Consider the following 17,053-nt stretch of genomic DNA (forward strand, 5'->3'; position numbering starts at 1 on the left):
GTTCAGGCGGGAGTTAAGGGTTTAACTAAAGCGATATTAAAGTGAAGCTTCAGAACAAAAGGAAACGGGAAATGAGCTGATAATTTATAGGAAACGCACTTAAAATAATAAAATAAACTCTAAACATTTACAGAAACACAATGTGAACCACATAATGAGATTGGATGTTTTGTCGTCGAATGTGTTTCCGCCTAAAGCCCATAGCGGCACCTGTAAGTTTCAACGCTCCAGAGGAACCCTGTATAAACTGATCAGGCAAAACAGTCCGGACACAGAGGACACGCTCATTCTTTTAGATTTGGGTAAAGCCAAACTGGAGAAAATGTGCCTGGTTCATGCGAGGGTTCAAAGGTTAACGGTCTCGGGTCAGAAAGTCTAAAAGTTTAAATTATTACTGACGTTATTGATTATAATTTATTCTTCAGTTTGGTTGTTTTCACGATTAATCGATTATTCGCTTGGCTGTGAAAGGTTCGTGGAAATTGTATTTTTTAAATGTTTTGACCACATGAAGCTAAAGTGGCGCCGCTTGAGGACATGTTGATGGAGTAAACTTAAAGTAAACGTTTGTAGGAGGCTCTTTGTGCTAATTCTGCGTTCTGATTGGACGAGGCAAATGCAGATATTTATGAAATTTACAAAGTACAAAACACTGCAGACCCTCACTTTAAAAATAAAGTAGGTTTTCATCCAAAATACATAATTGTCATGTCATTTTTGCTCTATTTTAGTCTGTGTTCGCTAGAAAACGATTAATCGATTACTGGAATAGTTGACAACTGTTTTCGTAATCGATTAGTTGTCGATTAATCGATTGGTTGTTTCAGCCCTAATGTAAACGCGCCACACGGATTGTGGCCGTTACGGTTTTCTGGCCTGTGTCCAGAATGTTTTGCCTGATCCTCACGTACAGATTCATATACACACTGGTGGATCACGGGTGGATCACGGGTGGATCACGGGTGGATCACTGGTGATACACTGGTGGTTCACTGGTGATACACTGGTGGATCTCTGGTGACACACTGGTGATACACTGGTGGATCACTGGTGATACACTGGTGGATCACGGGTGGATCACCGGTGAGTCACTGGTGGATCTCTGGTGATACACTGGTGGATCTCGGGTGATACACTGGTGAGTCACTGGTGATACACTGGTGGATCTCTGATGGATCTCGGGTGAGTCACTGGTGGATCACTGGTGATACACTGGTGATACACTGGTGGATCACAGGTAATACACTGGAGATACACTGGTGGATCTCTGGTGAAACACTGGTGGATCTCAGGTGATACACTGGTGGATCTCGGGTGATACACTGGTGATACACTGGTGGATCTCGGGTGATACACTGGTGATACACTGGTGGATCTCTGGTGATACACTGGTGGATCTCTGGTGATACACTGGTGGATCTCGGGTGATACACTGGTGATACACTGGTGATACACTGGTGGATCTCGGGTGATACACTGGTGATACACTGGTGGATCTCGGGTGATACACTGGTGGATCTCTGGTGATACACTGGTGATACACTGGTGGATCTCAGGTGATACACTGGTGATACACTGGTGGATCTCGGGTGATACACTGGTGACACACTGGTGGATCTCGGGTGATACACTGGTGGATCTCGGGTGAATCACTGGTGGATCTCGGGTGATACACTGGTGGATCCCTGGTGATACACAGGTGAATCACTGGTGGATCTCGGGTGATACACTGGTGGATCCCTGGTGACACACTGGTGGATCTCGGGTGAATCACTGGTGGATCTCTGGTGATACACTGGTGGATCACTGGTGGATCCCTGGTGATACACTGGTGATACACTGGTGGATCTCGGGTGAGTCACTGGTGGATCTCTGGTGAGTCACTGGTGGATCTCGGGTGGATCACTGGTGGATCCCTGGTGATACACTGGTGGATCTCTGGTGAGTCACTGGTGATACACTGGTGGATCTCTGGTGAGTCACTGGTGGATCACTGGTGATACACTGGTGAATCACTGGTGAGTCACAGGTGGATCTCGGGTGGATCCCTGCCTGATCCCTGCCTGATCCCTGCCTGATCCCTGCCTGATCCCTGCCTGATCCCTGCCTGATCACTGGGACAGGCTCAGCAGCTGCTCCTTGAACCTCTGCGAGTGCTGCGACAGTTCCGTGACTCGATCCACCATCTCCTGAACGGCCGCCGTGTTGGGGTAGTTCAGCGCCGCCGTCTTGGTGGCGCCCACCACCGTCTTGAGCAGGTCGCAGAGCACGTTGCTGGCGTTCATGACGCGGTTGGCGAGCTCGGGCGTGGACACCTGGCGGGAGAGCGTGTCGCCGATGAACACCAGCTTGTGCGCGCTCAGGATCACGAACTTGCTGTGCGCCACGAAGATGCGCGGCGGCTGGCCGGCGCTGACGCAGGAGAAGAAGGCGTCCATGGCGCTGAGCAGCGTGAGGAAGTGCTGCCCACACTGGTCGGAGTAGAAGACCAGCAGCTGCCGGTCTCGGGGGCACACCTGCGTTTGCTCCGTGGGTTTGGGGAGCGAGTTCGGGGCCAGGCCCAGACGCTGCTGAGAAATCCACTGGGAAATGTCGTTCTCCACCGGTTTGCTCACCTCCTGCTCCAGACGCTTGAACTGGTTTATCTGAGGAGGGAAACAGGAGAGCTTTGTAAAGATCAGAACATCACTCGCTCAGGTTCATTCCCTTCCTAGTTAAAACACTGGCTCTTTAGGCATCAGAACATCGTCTTTGAATGAGCTTTAACCCCTGAACTCCCACCTGAACCGAGCACATTTTCTCCAGTTTGGCTTTACCCCAATCCAAAAGCTTCTGGAAAAAGGGTGTGAAAATAGCAACAAAACTGAGACGAAAACAATGATGAAGATGTGACAAAAAAGTGACAAAAATGTGACAAAAACGGACAAAAAATGACGGAAAAAATGTAACAAAAAATGTGACAAAAAATGAAGAAAAAATGAAGAAAAAAAAGAAAAAAAAAATGAAATAAAGTTACAAAAATGAGTTGAATATCCCCCAAAAGATGGAATGAATTCTGATGACGTGAGGAAAAAGATCCATTTAGATGAGTTTTGTAGATCTCAGCTTTCAAATGAGGCGTTACACTGGCCTACGGGATTTGGGTAAAGCTGAACTGGAGAAAATGCTCTCGGTTCAGGCGGGAGTTAAGAGATTAAAGCAGATCTAAGTAACTCCTCCCCCTAGAGGCCATGAGCGCAACTGCAGGTGTCGTAGCAAGTTGCGATTTTTTAACTTATTAATTGTCCGTGAGAGTAAATGCTACGCTGATAGAAAAGAGATTATTTTTTTCACTCAAACTTGGCTGTAAATACTGTTTTAAGTGACGCTAGCCCGCAGTTAGCTTTGCCCGTTAGCCTGTTAGCTTCTTCTTCGTGATTCTCTCGGGGCGGACTGGCCATATGTCCATTCTGGAAGTGAGACACAGAAGGGCCATTGGCTCTGGTGCATTTTGTAAACCAGGAAGTGTGTGGTTTTACGAAGCATCGGCCGAAGAGCGGAGGCAAATGTCAACAATCTGCCACACAGGGAGTTATTAGCAAGTGTTCGGATTCTGAATGTGGGGAGTTCGAAGTGAGTGTGTAACGACTGTTTTAACCCCTTAACCTCCACCTGAACGGAGCACATTTTCTCCAGTTTGGCTTTACCCCAGTCCAAAAGCTTCTGGGAAAAGGGTGTGAGACGAAAACAATGATGTCACAAAAATGTCACAAGAAATTGACAAAAATGTGATTAAAAAAAATGAGAAAAATGTGATAAAAATTTGACGAAAAAATGACAAAAAATTGACAAAAATGTGACAAAAAAAAATTGACAAAAATGTGACAAAAATGTGATAAAAAATTGACAAAAAAATGACAAAAATGTGATGAAAAACTGACAAAAACGGACAAAAATGTGATAAAAATTTGACAAAAAAATTGACGAAAAAATGACAAAAAATGACAAAAAATTGACAAAAAAATTACAAAAATGTGATAAAAATGTGACAAAAATGTGATAAAAATGTGACAAAAATGTGACAAAAATGTGATAAAAATTTGACAAAAAATTTACAAAAAAATGATGAAAAAATTACAAAAAAAATTACAAAAATGTGATAAAAATTCACCAAAAAATGACCAAAAAAGTCACAACAATGAGTTGAATACCCAACAAAAAAATGATGGAAATAAATCTGATGACGTGAGGAAAAAGATCTCTCGGTTCAGGCGGGAGTTAAGAGGTTAATTTGCCGCTGAAATGGCCCTGATTGAAACTCCCCCTGCCTTTCGTTCTCGCCCTGACACGACCCGCCAAACACGCCGCCATTTTGCCCCCGCCTCCCTCCCTCTCGTGACACACTTCCTGTTGCTGTAATGGTTTTATTCGACCCCGAGGCGTCTGTAAAACCCGATACTTGGACCGTAAAACACTCCCGCTCGCTTTTACCAGGCTTTTCCTGGCAGAGGCTTCGCTGTGCTTTTGTACAGTGTTGCTAAAAAGACAAGTCTCGAGTTCGTCTCCGGCTCTGGGGTTTGAAACCTTCGCTCACAGAGGAAGGAAAAGAAACTGGAGGGAAGGAGACGCTGAAACAGGGCTCAAGATCTGCAAATTTACAATGGGAAAAATGTGGGGAAATAAAAAAAAATGAGGGGAAAATATTCAAAGTAATGGGAAAAATTAAGAAAAGAAAAGAGAAAAAAAGAGAAAAAATAGTCAAAAATGGAGGGAAATTTTTGGAAAAATTGGGAAAAGAAATTTAAAAAGTTGAGAAAAAAGTGGAAAAAATGTGTTTAAAAAAATGGAAAAATTGGGGGGGAAAAAGATAACACAAATAAGAGGGTTCTGTATCTCATCTACTTTGAATTAAATAAAATTAAATCCTTTTTAATGCCCCACAGTGTAACTTGTTGTTTTGTTTTGAGTTTATTACCTCTAATGTGGAGAAATGGAAATAAAATGGGGGAGGTTTAAAACATTGGGAAACTAATTCGGAAAACAATAGGGAAAAATTAAGGGGAAAAAAAGCTAAATATGGGGAAAAAAAGGGAAAATATGAGGAAAAAATTGGGGGAAAAATGGGGAAAAAATAGGGAGAAATTGGGGCAAATAGTCAAAGTAATGGGAAAAAATATGAAAAAAACTGGGAAAATATTTAAAAAAATTAAAAAAATGGGGAGAAAATTTTGAAAAAATTTGGGGGGGAAAAAATAAAAAAACTTGAGAAAAAAATAGTTTAAAAAATGCGGGGGGGGGGGGGGGGGAAGCCAACAACAATAAGTGGGTCCTGTGTCTAATGAAAAAAAAGCATTTTCTCTAACATTTTTAATCAATGTTTTAATCAAATTCAATCCTTTTTAATGCCCCACAGTGTAACTTTACAAGGAGCTGTTTTGTGGACCGACAGTATTTTAGAGAAATTATTATTAACCTGAAACATATAATAAATCAGGACGACTGTTTTCCCTCTGTCATTTCAGCCAGTCATAGAAATGCTCTGTGAGAAGCATGAGCTCCTCAGCCTCTCCTCCTCTTCAGTGTTTGGGAGTCTTTAACCCCTTAACTCCCACCTGAACCGAGTACATTTTCCCAGCTTTACCCAATCCAAAAGCTTCTGGAAAAAGGGTGTGAAAATAGCAACAAAACTGAGACGAAAACAATGATGGAAATGTCACAAAAATGTCACAAGAAATTGACAAAAATGTGACGAAAAAATGACAAAAAATGACAAAAAAATGAATAAAAATAAGACAATAAATGTGACAAAAATGTAACAAAAATGACAAAAAACTGACAAAAAAAGACAAAAATGTGACAAAAATGTGACAAAAAAGACAAAAAATCAACAAAAAATGTGACAAAAAATGACAAAAAACGGACAAAAAAATTGACAAAAAATGACAAAAAAATTGACAAAAAATGTGACAAAAAAAATGACAAAAAATGTGACAAAAAAGACAAAAAATTGACAAAAAATGTGACAAATAATGACAAAAAATGTGACAAATAATGACAAAAAATGAATAAAAATAAGACAATAAATGTGACAAAAATGTAACAAAAAAGACAAAAAAAATGACAAAAAAAGACAAAAAATGTGACAAAAATGTGACCAAAAATTGACCAAAAATGTGACAAAAAAAACAAAAAATCTGATGACGTGAGGAAAAAGATCCATTTAGATGAGTTTGTAGATCTTAGCTTTCAAATGAGGCGTTACACTGGCCTACAGGATTTGGGTAAAGCTGACCTGGAGAAAATGCTCTCGGTTCAGGCGGGAGTGAAGAGGTTAAGTGTGATGTGATGATGTGGTGATGTAATGAAAGTCTCTGACCTGCTCCGGGCCCAGCTGAACCTGGCTCTGCTGGATGATGTTTTCTTTGTCCAGGAGCTCCTTCTGCTGACGCTCGAAGTCTTCTTTTCCCTGAAGAGACAAGTGGGTTATTCTTACGTCGCTCCATATTCAGAACCATCGAGCTCACGACACATTATACGAGTTTATTACTCATTGAGGGGCCGGGGAGACGTGAATATGGAGGTGAAAAGTGTGAAAAAAAATTGCCTCTTGTACTGTGATCCCATCAATGATCATTTTGTCCGATAAAGTAATATTTTGTATACAGTAAATGCTCTAATATCGGCCGGGGCCTTTATTTACTCAAGGGCATCTGGGACCAGGCCTTTATTGGAACCAGGCCACAATTAGACACAGGCCTTTATTTCTATTTGAGCAAAACGGACGACCAGGAAAACGAAGAAAAACGAGATTTGTGTCCATTTGAACCTAAAATATTAGGTTCATTTATTTATTAACATTTCAAACCCTCTCCCAGCGGCAGGAACATTGAAGCCTTTTATTTTTTCGGGACAACAGGAAGTGTTTCGTTGCTGTTAGCGGAGCTTTGACATCAGTGTCACTGCAGGTTCTGTTTCGTTTTTACCGCAGACCGGATTATTTGTTGTTATCTTGTGTAAAAGGCGAGTTTAGACGGAGCGTTTGTGTTTGTGATCGATCATGAGACTGACCCGAGAGAAGACGAGACGCTCGCGCTGATGGGAGGAGTTATTTTGAGGCGTGGGACTGACCTGCACACGGAGCAGCTGGACGTGCTTTGAAGACGCGATGGAGACTTTAATAAAACCCTGGAGGGTCACACAACATTTGTTTCCCTGTTTCCAAATATCGTCACAGGAGGTTTGAAAAGTGGCTAAATCTGTGTCAAAGTTACGCTCGGATCAGCTCCTCCACAGCGCCCCCCTCGGCCCGGGTTCCCGTTTGTTACTTCCTGCACGTGAGTTTCATTTACACCAGTATGAGACAAATTCCTAACATGGGGAATATTTCTACCGCTATAGTTTCTAATAAAAGCCCCGGCCTGTTTTAGAGACCAGCTTTAATTTGCCTCCGTCAGCCGCGAGCCCGGCCTCTGTCAGAGACCCGGCCGCTAATGGAATAGAGGCCAGTATTAGAGAATTTACGGTATTTCTGTTGGTTTGTAGAAATCCTGCTTCATGGAGAGACAGAAACACTGAGACCTGCCTCTGTGTCGGCCCCAGGTCAGACCGGGTCAGTCCGGGTCAGACCAGGTCAGACCAGGTCAGACCGGGTCAGACCGGGTCAGACCAGGTCAGACTGGGCCAGGCCGGGCCAGGCCGGGCTCACCTGCAGGTGGACGTAGTCGTAATCCTCCATCCAGCTCTTGACGCACTTCTCGCTGTGGTTCATGTTGTCTTTGTCCTGGACGCCGCTGGAGGGGAAGGGTTTCCCGTAGCCGTCGTTGTCCGATGGCGGCGAGCTCAGGGCGGGGTGCGTCTCCTCGGGCCCGCCCTCCCCGTGGGGCCTCCGCGAGAACAGCAGCTCCGCGTTGGCGCCGACCGTGGACGCCAGCTGTTTGGCGTCGTCCGGCACCGTCCGCGACACCATGACGAAGCGCTCCACCTCGTCCGTCTTGTTGTGCCGCGCGGCGCCGGACGCCGCCAGCGCGTTGGCGGCCCAGCCGGCGTTCTCCAGCGCCTGGTAGATCTGGATGAGGATGAGCTGCGAGTCCTCCAGGCGCCCCAGCTGCCGCCGCAGTTTACTGTGGAGGCTGCAGTCGGACAGCGCCGTGGCGTTGGCCGCCGCGCCCCTCCCGAACACCACGAAGTCCGCCACCGCCGCCCGCACCCTGTCCAGCACCGCGCGCACGTCGTTGGCGTGTCTCTCCATGAACGCGAACGTCCTCCAGTGCGGAGAGCCCGCCAGCGCCTGCAGGTTCCCCACCGCCGCCTCCACGCCCTGGTGCAGCCGGAGCAGCCGGAGCAGAGCGGCGTCCGGGTCCAGCACCAGCCGGCCCTCGGCGCCCGACCCGGCGGACGACGAGGACGTGGACATGCTGCTGCGCGTGCTGCCCGTGCTGGAGAACGACAGTCTGTTCACGCCGTCCGCCACGTCGCACACCTGCCCCGGGACGTCGTAGATCCCGCGGCTGTCGTGGGGCGAGGCGCGGCTCTGGACGCCTCGGGGGATGTCGTAAATGTCTGAGGAGGAGTCGGCGGAAGAGGAGGCGGCGGGGGGCGGGACGTCGTAGATGCCCTCGTTGTTGTTGAGCGCGGCGTGAGGAGCGGCGTGAGGAGCGGCGTGAGCGGAGGAGGAGGGGGAGGTTTCCGGGACGGGGGGCGGGTAGTCGTACAGGGAGGAGATCTGAGTGGGTTTGGTCAAAGCGGGGGGCGGGACGTCGTAGATGCCCTCGGCCCGGAGCGACTTCAGCGGCTGAGGGAAATCGTAGTTGGACTCCTGGTTGGCGGCGGGTCTGCAGGGCGGCACCGAGTAAACCTGAGCCCAGAGGGAGGGGGGAGAGGGGGGTTAGTCAGATATTTTAGTGAAATACTCCTCTATCAGGGGCCAATAATGATACTGGACCCCAGAACTCTATCGCTCAAACTCATTACCCCGTCACTAACGCCTGAGATAATCCACTGATAAAAAGAACTTCATCAAAATCTTTTATATGAACCTCTTAACTCCCGCCTGAACCGAGAGGATCTTTTTCCTCACGTCATCAGATTTTTTCCATCATTTTTTTGTTGGGTATTCAACTCATTTGTGTAACTTTTTTTTCATTTTTTTGGTCAAATTTTTATCACATTTTTGTCACTTTTTTATCACATTTTTGTCACTTTTTTGTCACTTTTTTGTCAATTTTTTGTCATTTTTTCATCCATTTTTGATCACATTTTTGTCATTTTTTGTTCAAATTTCTGTCACATTTTTGTGAATTTTTAATCAATTTTTTGTAATTTTTTTGTAATTTTTTTGTCAATTTTTTGTCAATTTTTTGTCATTTTTTTGTCATTTTTTGGTCACATTTTTTTCACATTTTTCTCACATTTTTCTCACATTTATATCACATTTTTGTCACATTTTTGTCACATTTTTGTCACATTTCTGTGACATTTTTGCCACTTTTTCATCCATTTTTCGTCACTTTTGTGTCAATGTTTTCTCACATTTTTGTCACATTATTGTTGAATTTTTGTCACATTTTTTGTAGAGTTTTTGTCACATTTTTGTTGAATTTTTGTCACATTTTTGTAGAGTTTTTGTCACATTTTTGTTGAATTTTTGTCACATTTTTGTTGCATTTTTGTCACATTTTTGTTGAATTTTTGTCACATTTTTGTCACATTTTTGTTGAGTTTTTGTCACATTTTTGTTCCATTTTTGATGCATTTTTGTCACATTTGTGTTGAATTTTTGTCACATTTTTGTCACATTATTGATGCATTTTTGTCACATTTGTGTTGAATTTTTGTCACATTATTGTTGAGTTTTTGTTGCATCTTTGTTGAATTTTTAATATTTTTTTCTATCATTTTTTGTTGTCTTTTTTTTGTCCGTGTTTTTCTCATGTTTTCATCCTCTCTTTCTCGCTTTTCTTTTTAGCTTTTAGATTTGGGTAAAGCTCGGTTGAGGCGGGACCGGTGGCCCCTCTGTGCTCTTCCAGAACGGACATATGGCCAGTCGCCCCTGTACACACTGTATCAACAGTATCAACAGATGACAGTGCACTGACCCCCCCGACCTGCATCACTATGGAAACATGAGGCTGTAGGAGAAACACCCAGGCCTTCAGAGACGTCCGAGTCAGAGACCCAGGACAGTCGTACATTTTAACAAACGTGTTGTGTTTTTTTCCACTGTGCTTTTGTGTGGACAGGCTGCAGACGACAAAAATATGAAGCTTTTTGGTTCCTCTGATGCAATCCGGAGAGAGAGAGAGGAAACGCAGACAGTGTGGAGAGAGTTTAGGGTTTTATCGTTTGAAAACTTTAATCCTACATCTCCCTCTGTGCTTTTAATGTGGTTTTATGGTTTTGTTCTGAGCCTGAAACGCTGCATTCGCCTCATCCACATTTATCTCCAGAGGAAGGGCTTCGTAAACCTTCATCTGTTCTGTTCTGAAAGTGATTCTGTTTGAAAAGCGAAGCCCGTCCTTGGCCCAGTTCTCGGACTCGTTTTGGTTTGCGATGTTTGGCAGGAGCGGCGCCCGTTTAAATCCACCACAGGAACGTTTTACTCATTTACCGCAGACAATTAGGAGAAACTTTAGAATCTGTTTTCAGGCCGAGAATGAACGAGTTTAGACGAGTTTGTGTCCAAAAGGAAAACAGACTTTCTCCTGGTTAGACACGGGTTTGTTCTGTTTACATGTGGAATGTTACACACACATGTCGTCACTTCTGAATAATGAGTCCGAGTCGCTCCTGTGGATTTAATGATCACATGATGAGCTCGAAACTGCTTTTGGGAAGATTTGTAGATTTACAATATGGAGTTTATCTCTAATGTGAAGACATGAGGATAAAGGGGGGAGGCTTTAAACACTGGGAAACAAATTCTGGAAAATAATAACAAAAAATGCAAAATATGATGGAAAAATAGAGGGAAAACGGAAAATATGAGATTTTTGGGGGGAAAAAATGGCAAAATATGAGGGAAAATATGAGGGAAAAATAGAGAAAAAATAGGGGGAAAAATGTAAAATGAGGGAAAATGGGGAAAAATAGGAAGATTTCTTTGTAAAAAATAAATAAAAAATGGAAAACTATGAGGGAAAAATAGGGAAAATAAATTAAAAATATGTAGAAAGACTTTGGGGGAAAAAAATGAAAAGATGAAGGAAAATAGGGGGAAAAAGGAAGAAAATAGGGAAAATATGAGAAAAAAATTTGGTCAAAAAATAGGTTAAAAATGGCCAAATATGAGGGAAAATATGAGGGAAAATATGAGGGAAAATATGAGGGAAAAATAAGGGGGAAAAAAATCAAAATATGAGGGAAAAAAATGTAAAATATGAGGGAAAATTGGGAAAAATAGGAAGAAAATATGAGGAATTTTTTTGTAAAAAATAATTTAAACAAATGGCAAAATATGAGGGAAAATATGAGGAAAACAATTGGTAAAAATAGATTTAAAAAAAAGGCAAATTATGATGGAAAATATGAGGGAAAAATGGCAACATGTGAGGGAAAACATGAGGCAAAAATAGTGAAAAAAAAGATTTGGGGAAAAAATGTAAAATATGAGGGAAAATTGGGAAAAATAGGAAGAAAATAGGGAAAATATTAGGAAATAATTTGGTAAAAAATAGATTAAAAAAAAGGCAAATTATGATGGAAAATATGTGGAAAAAAAGGTAAAATATGAAGAATATTTTTGTAAAAAATAAATTAAAAAATGGCAAAATATGAGGGAAAAATAGGGAAATGAATTAAAAATATGAGGAAAGATTTTGGGGAAAAAATATTAAAATATGAGGGAAAATAGGGGAAAATTGGGAAAATGTGAGGGAAAACATGAGGCAAAATTAGGAAGAAAATAGGGAAAATATGAGAAATAAAATTGGTAAAAAAAATTGGTTAAAAATGGCAAGAAGAGGAAAGATTTGGAGGAAAAAATTAAAATATGAGGGAAAATAGGGGGAAAATGGGAAGAAAATAGGTAAAATATTAGGAATTTTTTTGTAAAAAATAAATAAAAAATGGCAAACTATGAGGGAAAATATGAGGGAAAAATAGGGGGGAAAAAAATAAAAATATGACGAAAGATTTTGGGGAAAAAATGTAAAATAGGGGAAAAATAGGAAGAAAATATGAGGAAAAAATGTGGTAAAAAATAGATTAAAAAAGGCAAAAAAATATGAGGGAAAAATGTTGTGTTTTTCTGCCCTTTCGTCGTCTGTTTAGGTGGATACTTTTTTTGAGCGACAAAGCCATTTTTCCATATTTCTGATATAAAAAAAATATCCCACAAACTTTCATCGACATCGCCCTCGACCTTCGTGCTTTGGATTCTGCAGCTCTAACTCTGACCTCTGCCTGACCTCTGACCTCTGACCTCTGCCTGACTCTGACCTCTGCCTGACCTCTGACCTCTGCCTGACCTCTGCCTGCAGTGTGATGAGTGCGAGCTCCTCACCCCCTGTGCCGTCGGGGGGACGTCGTAGACCCCCTGTCCCCCCCGAGGCTCCGGCGCTCCGGGCGGCACGTCGTACAGACTCTGCCCGGGGGAGCGGCTCCGTCCCGGGTACGGAGAGCTCAGCACGTGCCCGGCCGGGACGTCGTACACCTGAGGACAAACGGACAGAGGAGCGTGAGAACATGAGGAGAAACATCTCAGAGACGAGGAGCACGAGGAGCACGAGGAACACGAGGAACACGAGGAACACAGGGAGCACGTACCCCCTGTGAGCGGGGGGAAAAAATTAAATATGAGGGAAAATAGGGGAAAAATGGGAAGAAAATAGAGAAAATATGACGAAAACAATTGGTAAAAAATGGCAAATTATGATGGAAAATATGAGGGAAAAATGGCAAAATTTGAGGGAAAACATGAGGCAAAAATAGGGAAAATATCAGTAAAAAATTTGGGGAATAAAATAGGCTAAAAATGGCCAAATATGAGGGAAAATATGAGGGAAAAATAAGGGGAAAAAAATCAAAATATGAGGAAAGATTTGGGGGAAAAAATGTTAAATATGAGGGAAAATTGGGAAAAATAGGAAGAAAATATGAGGAAATAATTTGGTAAAAAATAGATTAAAAAAAGGGAAATTATGATGGAAAATATTTGGAAAAAAAGGCAAAATATGAGGAATATTTTTGTAAAAAATAATATTTAAAAATGGCAAAATCAGAGGGAAAAAATGAGGGAAAAATAGGGGGAATAAATCAAAAATATGAGGAAAGATTTGGGGGAAAAAAATTTAAATATGAGGGAAAATAGGGGAAAAATAGGAAGAAAACAGGGAAAATATAGGAAAAAATGTGGTAAAAAATATGAGGGAAAAAAGTAGTGCACGAGGAGCACGTACCCCCTGTGAGCGGGAGGGCGGCACGTCGTACAGGTCCTGCTGTCCCGCGCTGAAGCTGTAGGACTGTCCCACACGAGCCGGGGTCACCACCTGCCGATCAGAGGAATCACAATCAGGGAAGAACCACAAACAAACATCAGCATCAGGAACAGATGTTCTTTCTGAGCCCAGTGTCGTCCAGCCGCTCCACACGGGCAGAGGCGACGCTCAAGAGGAACTCCATAAATACACTTCTATGGGGAGTGTGTCGCCGGGTCCATAAACAAAAGCTCCAAAATAAACAAAAATGTTTTGATTTGGGAAAATACATTGAGGACTTTTTTCATTAGATGAATAATGAGCCTGACAGTTCTGTGGCCTCAGAAAAACACTCACACTCACAAGCCTGTGTCACAAGTCTCTGCTGTGTTAGAGTCAATATTCATTCACTCCACACTCCGTGGTATTAAGCTACTATTGTAGCCACAGCTGCCCAGGGGCAGACTGTCCATTTCCCACTTGCAAGCATAGACTGTAGAAAAAATGGACGTCTTATGCTCACTCCTCCCCGTTTACCAGATTGACCACGGCCGTGGGGCAATTCATGGCGGATTTACAGACTCCCCCTCCCCAGCTCTGACGAAGCATGTTCCTAAAAAGGGCATAAGGGCGGGATTTTCACCGTAGACTCGGCCCTTGTGTGACGTGTAGCTCGCGCTGCTCCAATGCTAACAGTCCGAGCCTCATTAAGTACGAGATTTCAAAAAATCATATTACGAAAACCAGCCTGGTTTCATATATTGTTATTAACCCAGCGTTATCTCAGGAGGAATATCAGCCTAGTCTAGCGTTGAAACAATTGAAACCAGGCTTTAAAGTAGTTTTTAACGTGTCTAAAGTCCAATGCTTTTCAATGGGGGCCTAGCGGCGATATGGAGGTACTACAGCAACGGCGGAGCAATGGCGGCCCCCACGTTTGTGGTCAAAACGCAGGGCAGCCAGCGGCCATTGGTTGCAAGTCACACAATGGCTGTTTCCCAATGTCCAGGATCCTCGGCGTCTCGACCACTTCGGACGTCATTCGCGTCATCACGGCGCCGCCAAGTGGTTCCATTTCACCTGGACCACTCGCCCCCTCGCAGCTCCACTCCTCCGTTTGGCTCATTTACGAAGGATACAGCTGTGGATCCTCCGCTGCCTTGGAGAGCTGAAATTACCCATAATGCACTGCAGCATAGTTTCTTTTTTCTTTTCTCGCAAAACGTTATTAGTTTGAACTCACTTTAAACAAGTTGTGTTCCACATAAACAGTTTCCTGGCCTCTGTTATTCATAAAACAGTTGTTTTAATGAGCATAGATTGACACGTGACCTGACGCAGCCGCTCGCTCCGGAGGCCGTTCCATTTGAGCTCAAAGGCGGCGGAGAGAGGACGAGGACGTCAACGAAGTCGCCAAACGGAGGACGGATCCTCGCAATTGAGAAACAGCCAATGTGTTGTTTATATCCTGATTTCATATTATGCCAGTGCCCTCTGCTGGACACCTGTGGAGTTCTTTCCTTTTATTTTTATTTAGTCTGCCCCCTTGTGGCTGGAGTGAGCATTCTGGTATAAAAAAAAAAAATGAGAAAAATGGCAAAATATGAGGGAAAAATAGTGAAAATAAATAAAAAATATGAGGAAAGATTTTGGGAAAAAAAAAAAAAATGAAGGAAAATACAGGAAAAATAGGAAGAAAATATGAGGAAAAAAATAGGTAAAAAATAGACAAAATATGGCAAAATATGAGGGAAAATATGAGGCAAAAATAGTGAAAATTAGGAAGAAAATAGGGAAAATATGAGAAAAAAATTGGGGGAAAAAAATTGGTTAAAAAAATATGAGGAAAGATTTTTGGGGAAAAAAATGTAACATATGAGGAAAAAAAATGTGGTAAAAAATAGATTGAAAAAAAAAAAGGCAAAATATGAGGGAAAAAAGTCATGTTTTTCTGCCCTTTCGTCGTCTGTTTAGGACGATAATCTTTCTGAGCGACAAAGCCATATTTCCATATTTCTGATGTCTTCGCTAATATCGCTAACATCTCGCGGGCTCTTGTGCCTTCAGCGTTTTCAGGCTCTCACAGGACAAATAACAAACTTAAATTCTCCTGAGAGTTAAACGTTGTCCTGAGAGACACAGAGACACCGCTCACCAACGCCACAGAGACACTGGTCTGCAGGAGGGAAAGGCTCAGGGAGGGGGCGCTGTTCTGCATAACTCTGCCTTTAATCCACAGAGCGCACCTCGTCTACAGCCCGGCTTTAGAAAAGATCCAGCCCGATGTGTCGCAACACCAGACAAAACAAGTGCGTTAACATGATCTAAAGACTGTTCCACATGACTCGACGAGAACTCGCAACAAGAAGAAGAAGAAGTTGTGGATTGAGACCAAATCCTCCCTTTTTGTCCATGTTGTAATCCAGATCCCGTCAGTAAAAGCATCACCTCCTGCTGATCTGAACCACATGTCTGTAGTAAATTCCTGTTTCCGAGCAGCAGACGGAGGAATCCCGGGAATGTGCCGCTGCTGCTGCTGCTGCTGCTGCTGCTGCTGCTGCTGCGACTGAGTCATCACTGAACACATGACCACAGGAGGTCCACTCTGCAAAGGAACAGGACCACAGCTCATGAAGAACCAACACCGTTCACTGCCCAAGGAGGCGGAGGTCAGTCCCGAACACTTTAACTAGCGATGCACCGATACCGATACCACTATCGGGCCGATACCACATACTCGTACTCATTCATGAGGTCCCGATACCAGAAACCGATGCCATTTGACGTGTGGCCAACGCAGCTACGAGGCGCAGCTACGAGGCGCAGCTACGAGGCGCAGCTACGAGGCGCGGCTACGAGGCGCGGCTACGAGGCGCGGCTACGAGGCGCGGCTACGAGGCGCGGCTACGAGGCGCGGCTACGAGGCGCGGCTACGAGGCGCAGCTCTCAGCTGAGGAGAGAAGAAGCAACAAACTGGAGAATAGTTTAGTGTAAACACAATAATCCACATAGAGCTGACTTGCGCAGAAGTGTTAATTTTGACAACATATTTTAATTTAGTTTTAGCCTTAGTCTTTTGAGTAAAATGTAATTCGATTTTAGTCTAGTTTTAGTTAAAAAAAAATCTTTTTAGTCTAATTTTAGTCGACTAAAATTGCAAGTAAATTTAGTCGACTTATATTTATAATATTCATGATAATCATATTTAATGTTGTTCCTCTGCTTCATGTTTCTGCTCCACATGAATAAAGCTCAGAGCTGATCCTTTAACAGAGGATTTCCATGATCTGAGGCTCTTTCAGACGCTCAATAGAAGTTTGGATGATTTTAGTCTCTTCTTTCATTTTTATTTAGTCTGATTTTAGTCGACTAAAATATCTGGACATTTTAGTCACAGTTTTAGTCTCATGAGAAACTTTTAATTTAGTTTTAGTCCAATTTTAGTCGTCAAGAATATCACTTTGACTAAAATTAAGATTAAATATTTTAGTCGACGAAATTAACACTGCTGCGCTCTCTAAACCAGAGTCTGAGCTGGATTTAACCAGAGCTAAACGTCTGCAGTGTTTACAACATACAGGCTAACGATGCTAACTCACGGCTAACAGTTTTGGCCATTCTGACGCCGTTTTAAGCCCAGGGGTTTATTCATCTGAAAAACT

At 43.0% G+C, this 17,053-nt stretch overlaps 1 protein-coding gene across 1 annotated transcript in view; it reads right to left on the bottom strand.

Moving 5' to 3' along the window:
- Positions 1 to 2,018: 2,018 nt before the first annotated feature.
- nedd9 (neural precursor cell expressed, developmentally down-regulated 9) overlaps positions 2,019 to 17,053 on the bottom strand; it is an 89,474-nt gene continuing 74,439 nt past the window's right edge. Inside the window, exons 3-7 of the mRNA XM_079570918.1 lie at positions 13,374 to 13,463; positions 12,479 to 12,628; positions 7,685 to 8,833; positions 6,356 to 6,445; positions 2,019 to 2,645 (exon numbers count right to left, since the gene is read on the bottom strand). Coding sequence (XP_079427044.1) covers positions 2,112 to 2,645; positions 6,356 to 6,445; positions 7,685 to 8,833; positions 12,479 to 12,628; positions 13,374 to 13,463 — 2,013 coding nt within the window. The 3' untranslated portion in view covers positions 2,019 to 2,111. The remainder of the gene's footprint in view (positions 2,646 to 6,355; positions 6,446 to 7,684; positions 8,834 to 12,478; positions 12,629 to 13,373; positions 13,464 to 17,053) is intronic.

The sequence above is a fragment of the Gobius niger genome, assembly GCF_951799975.1.
Source record: "Gobius niger genome assembly, chromosome: 14".
Lineage (NCBI taxonomy): Eukaryota > Metazoa > Chordata > Actinopteri > Gobiiformes > Gobiidae > Gobius > Gobius niger.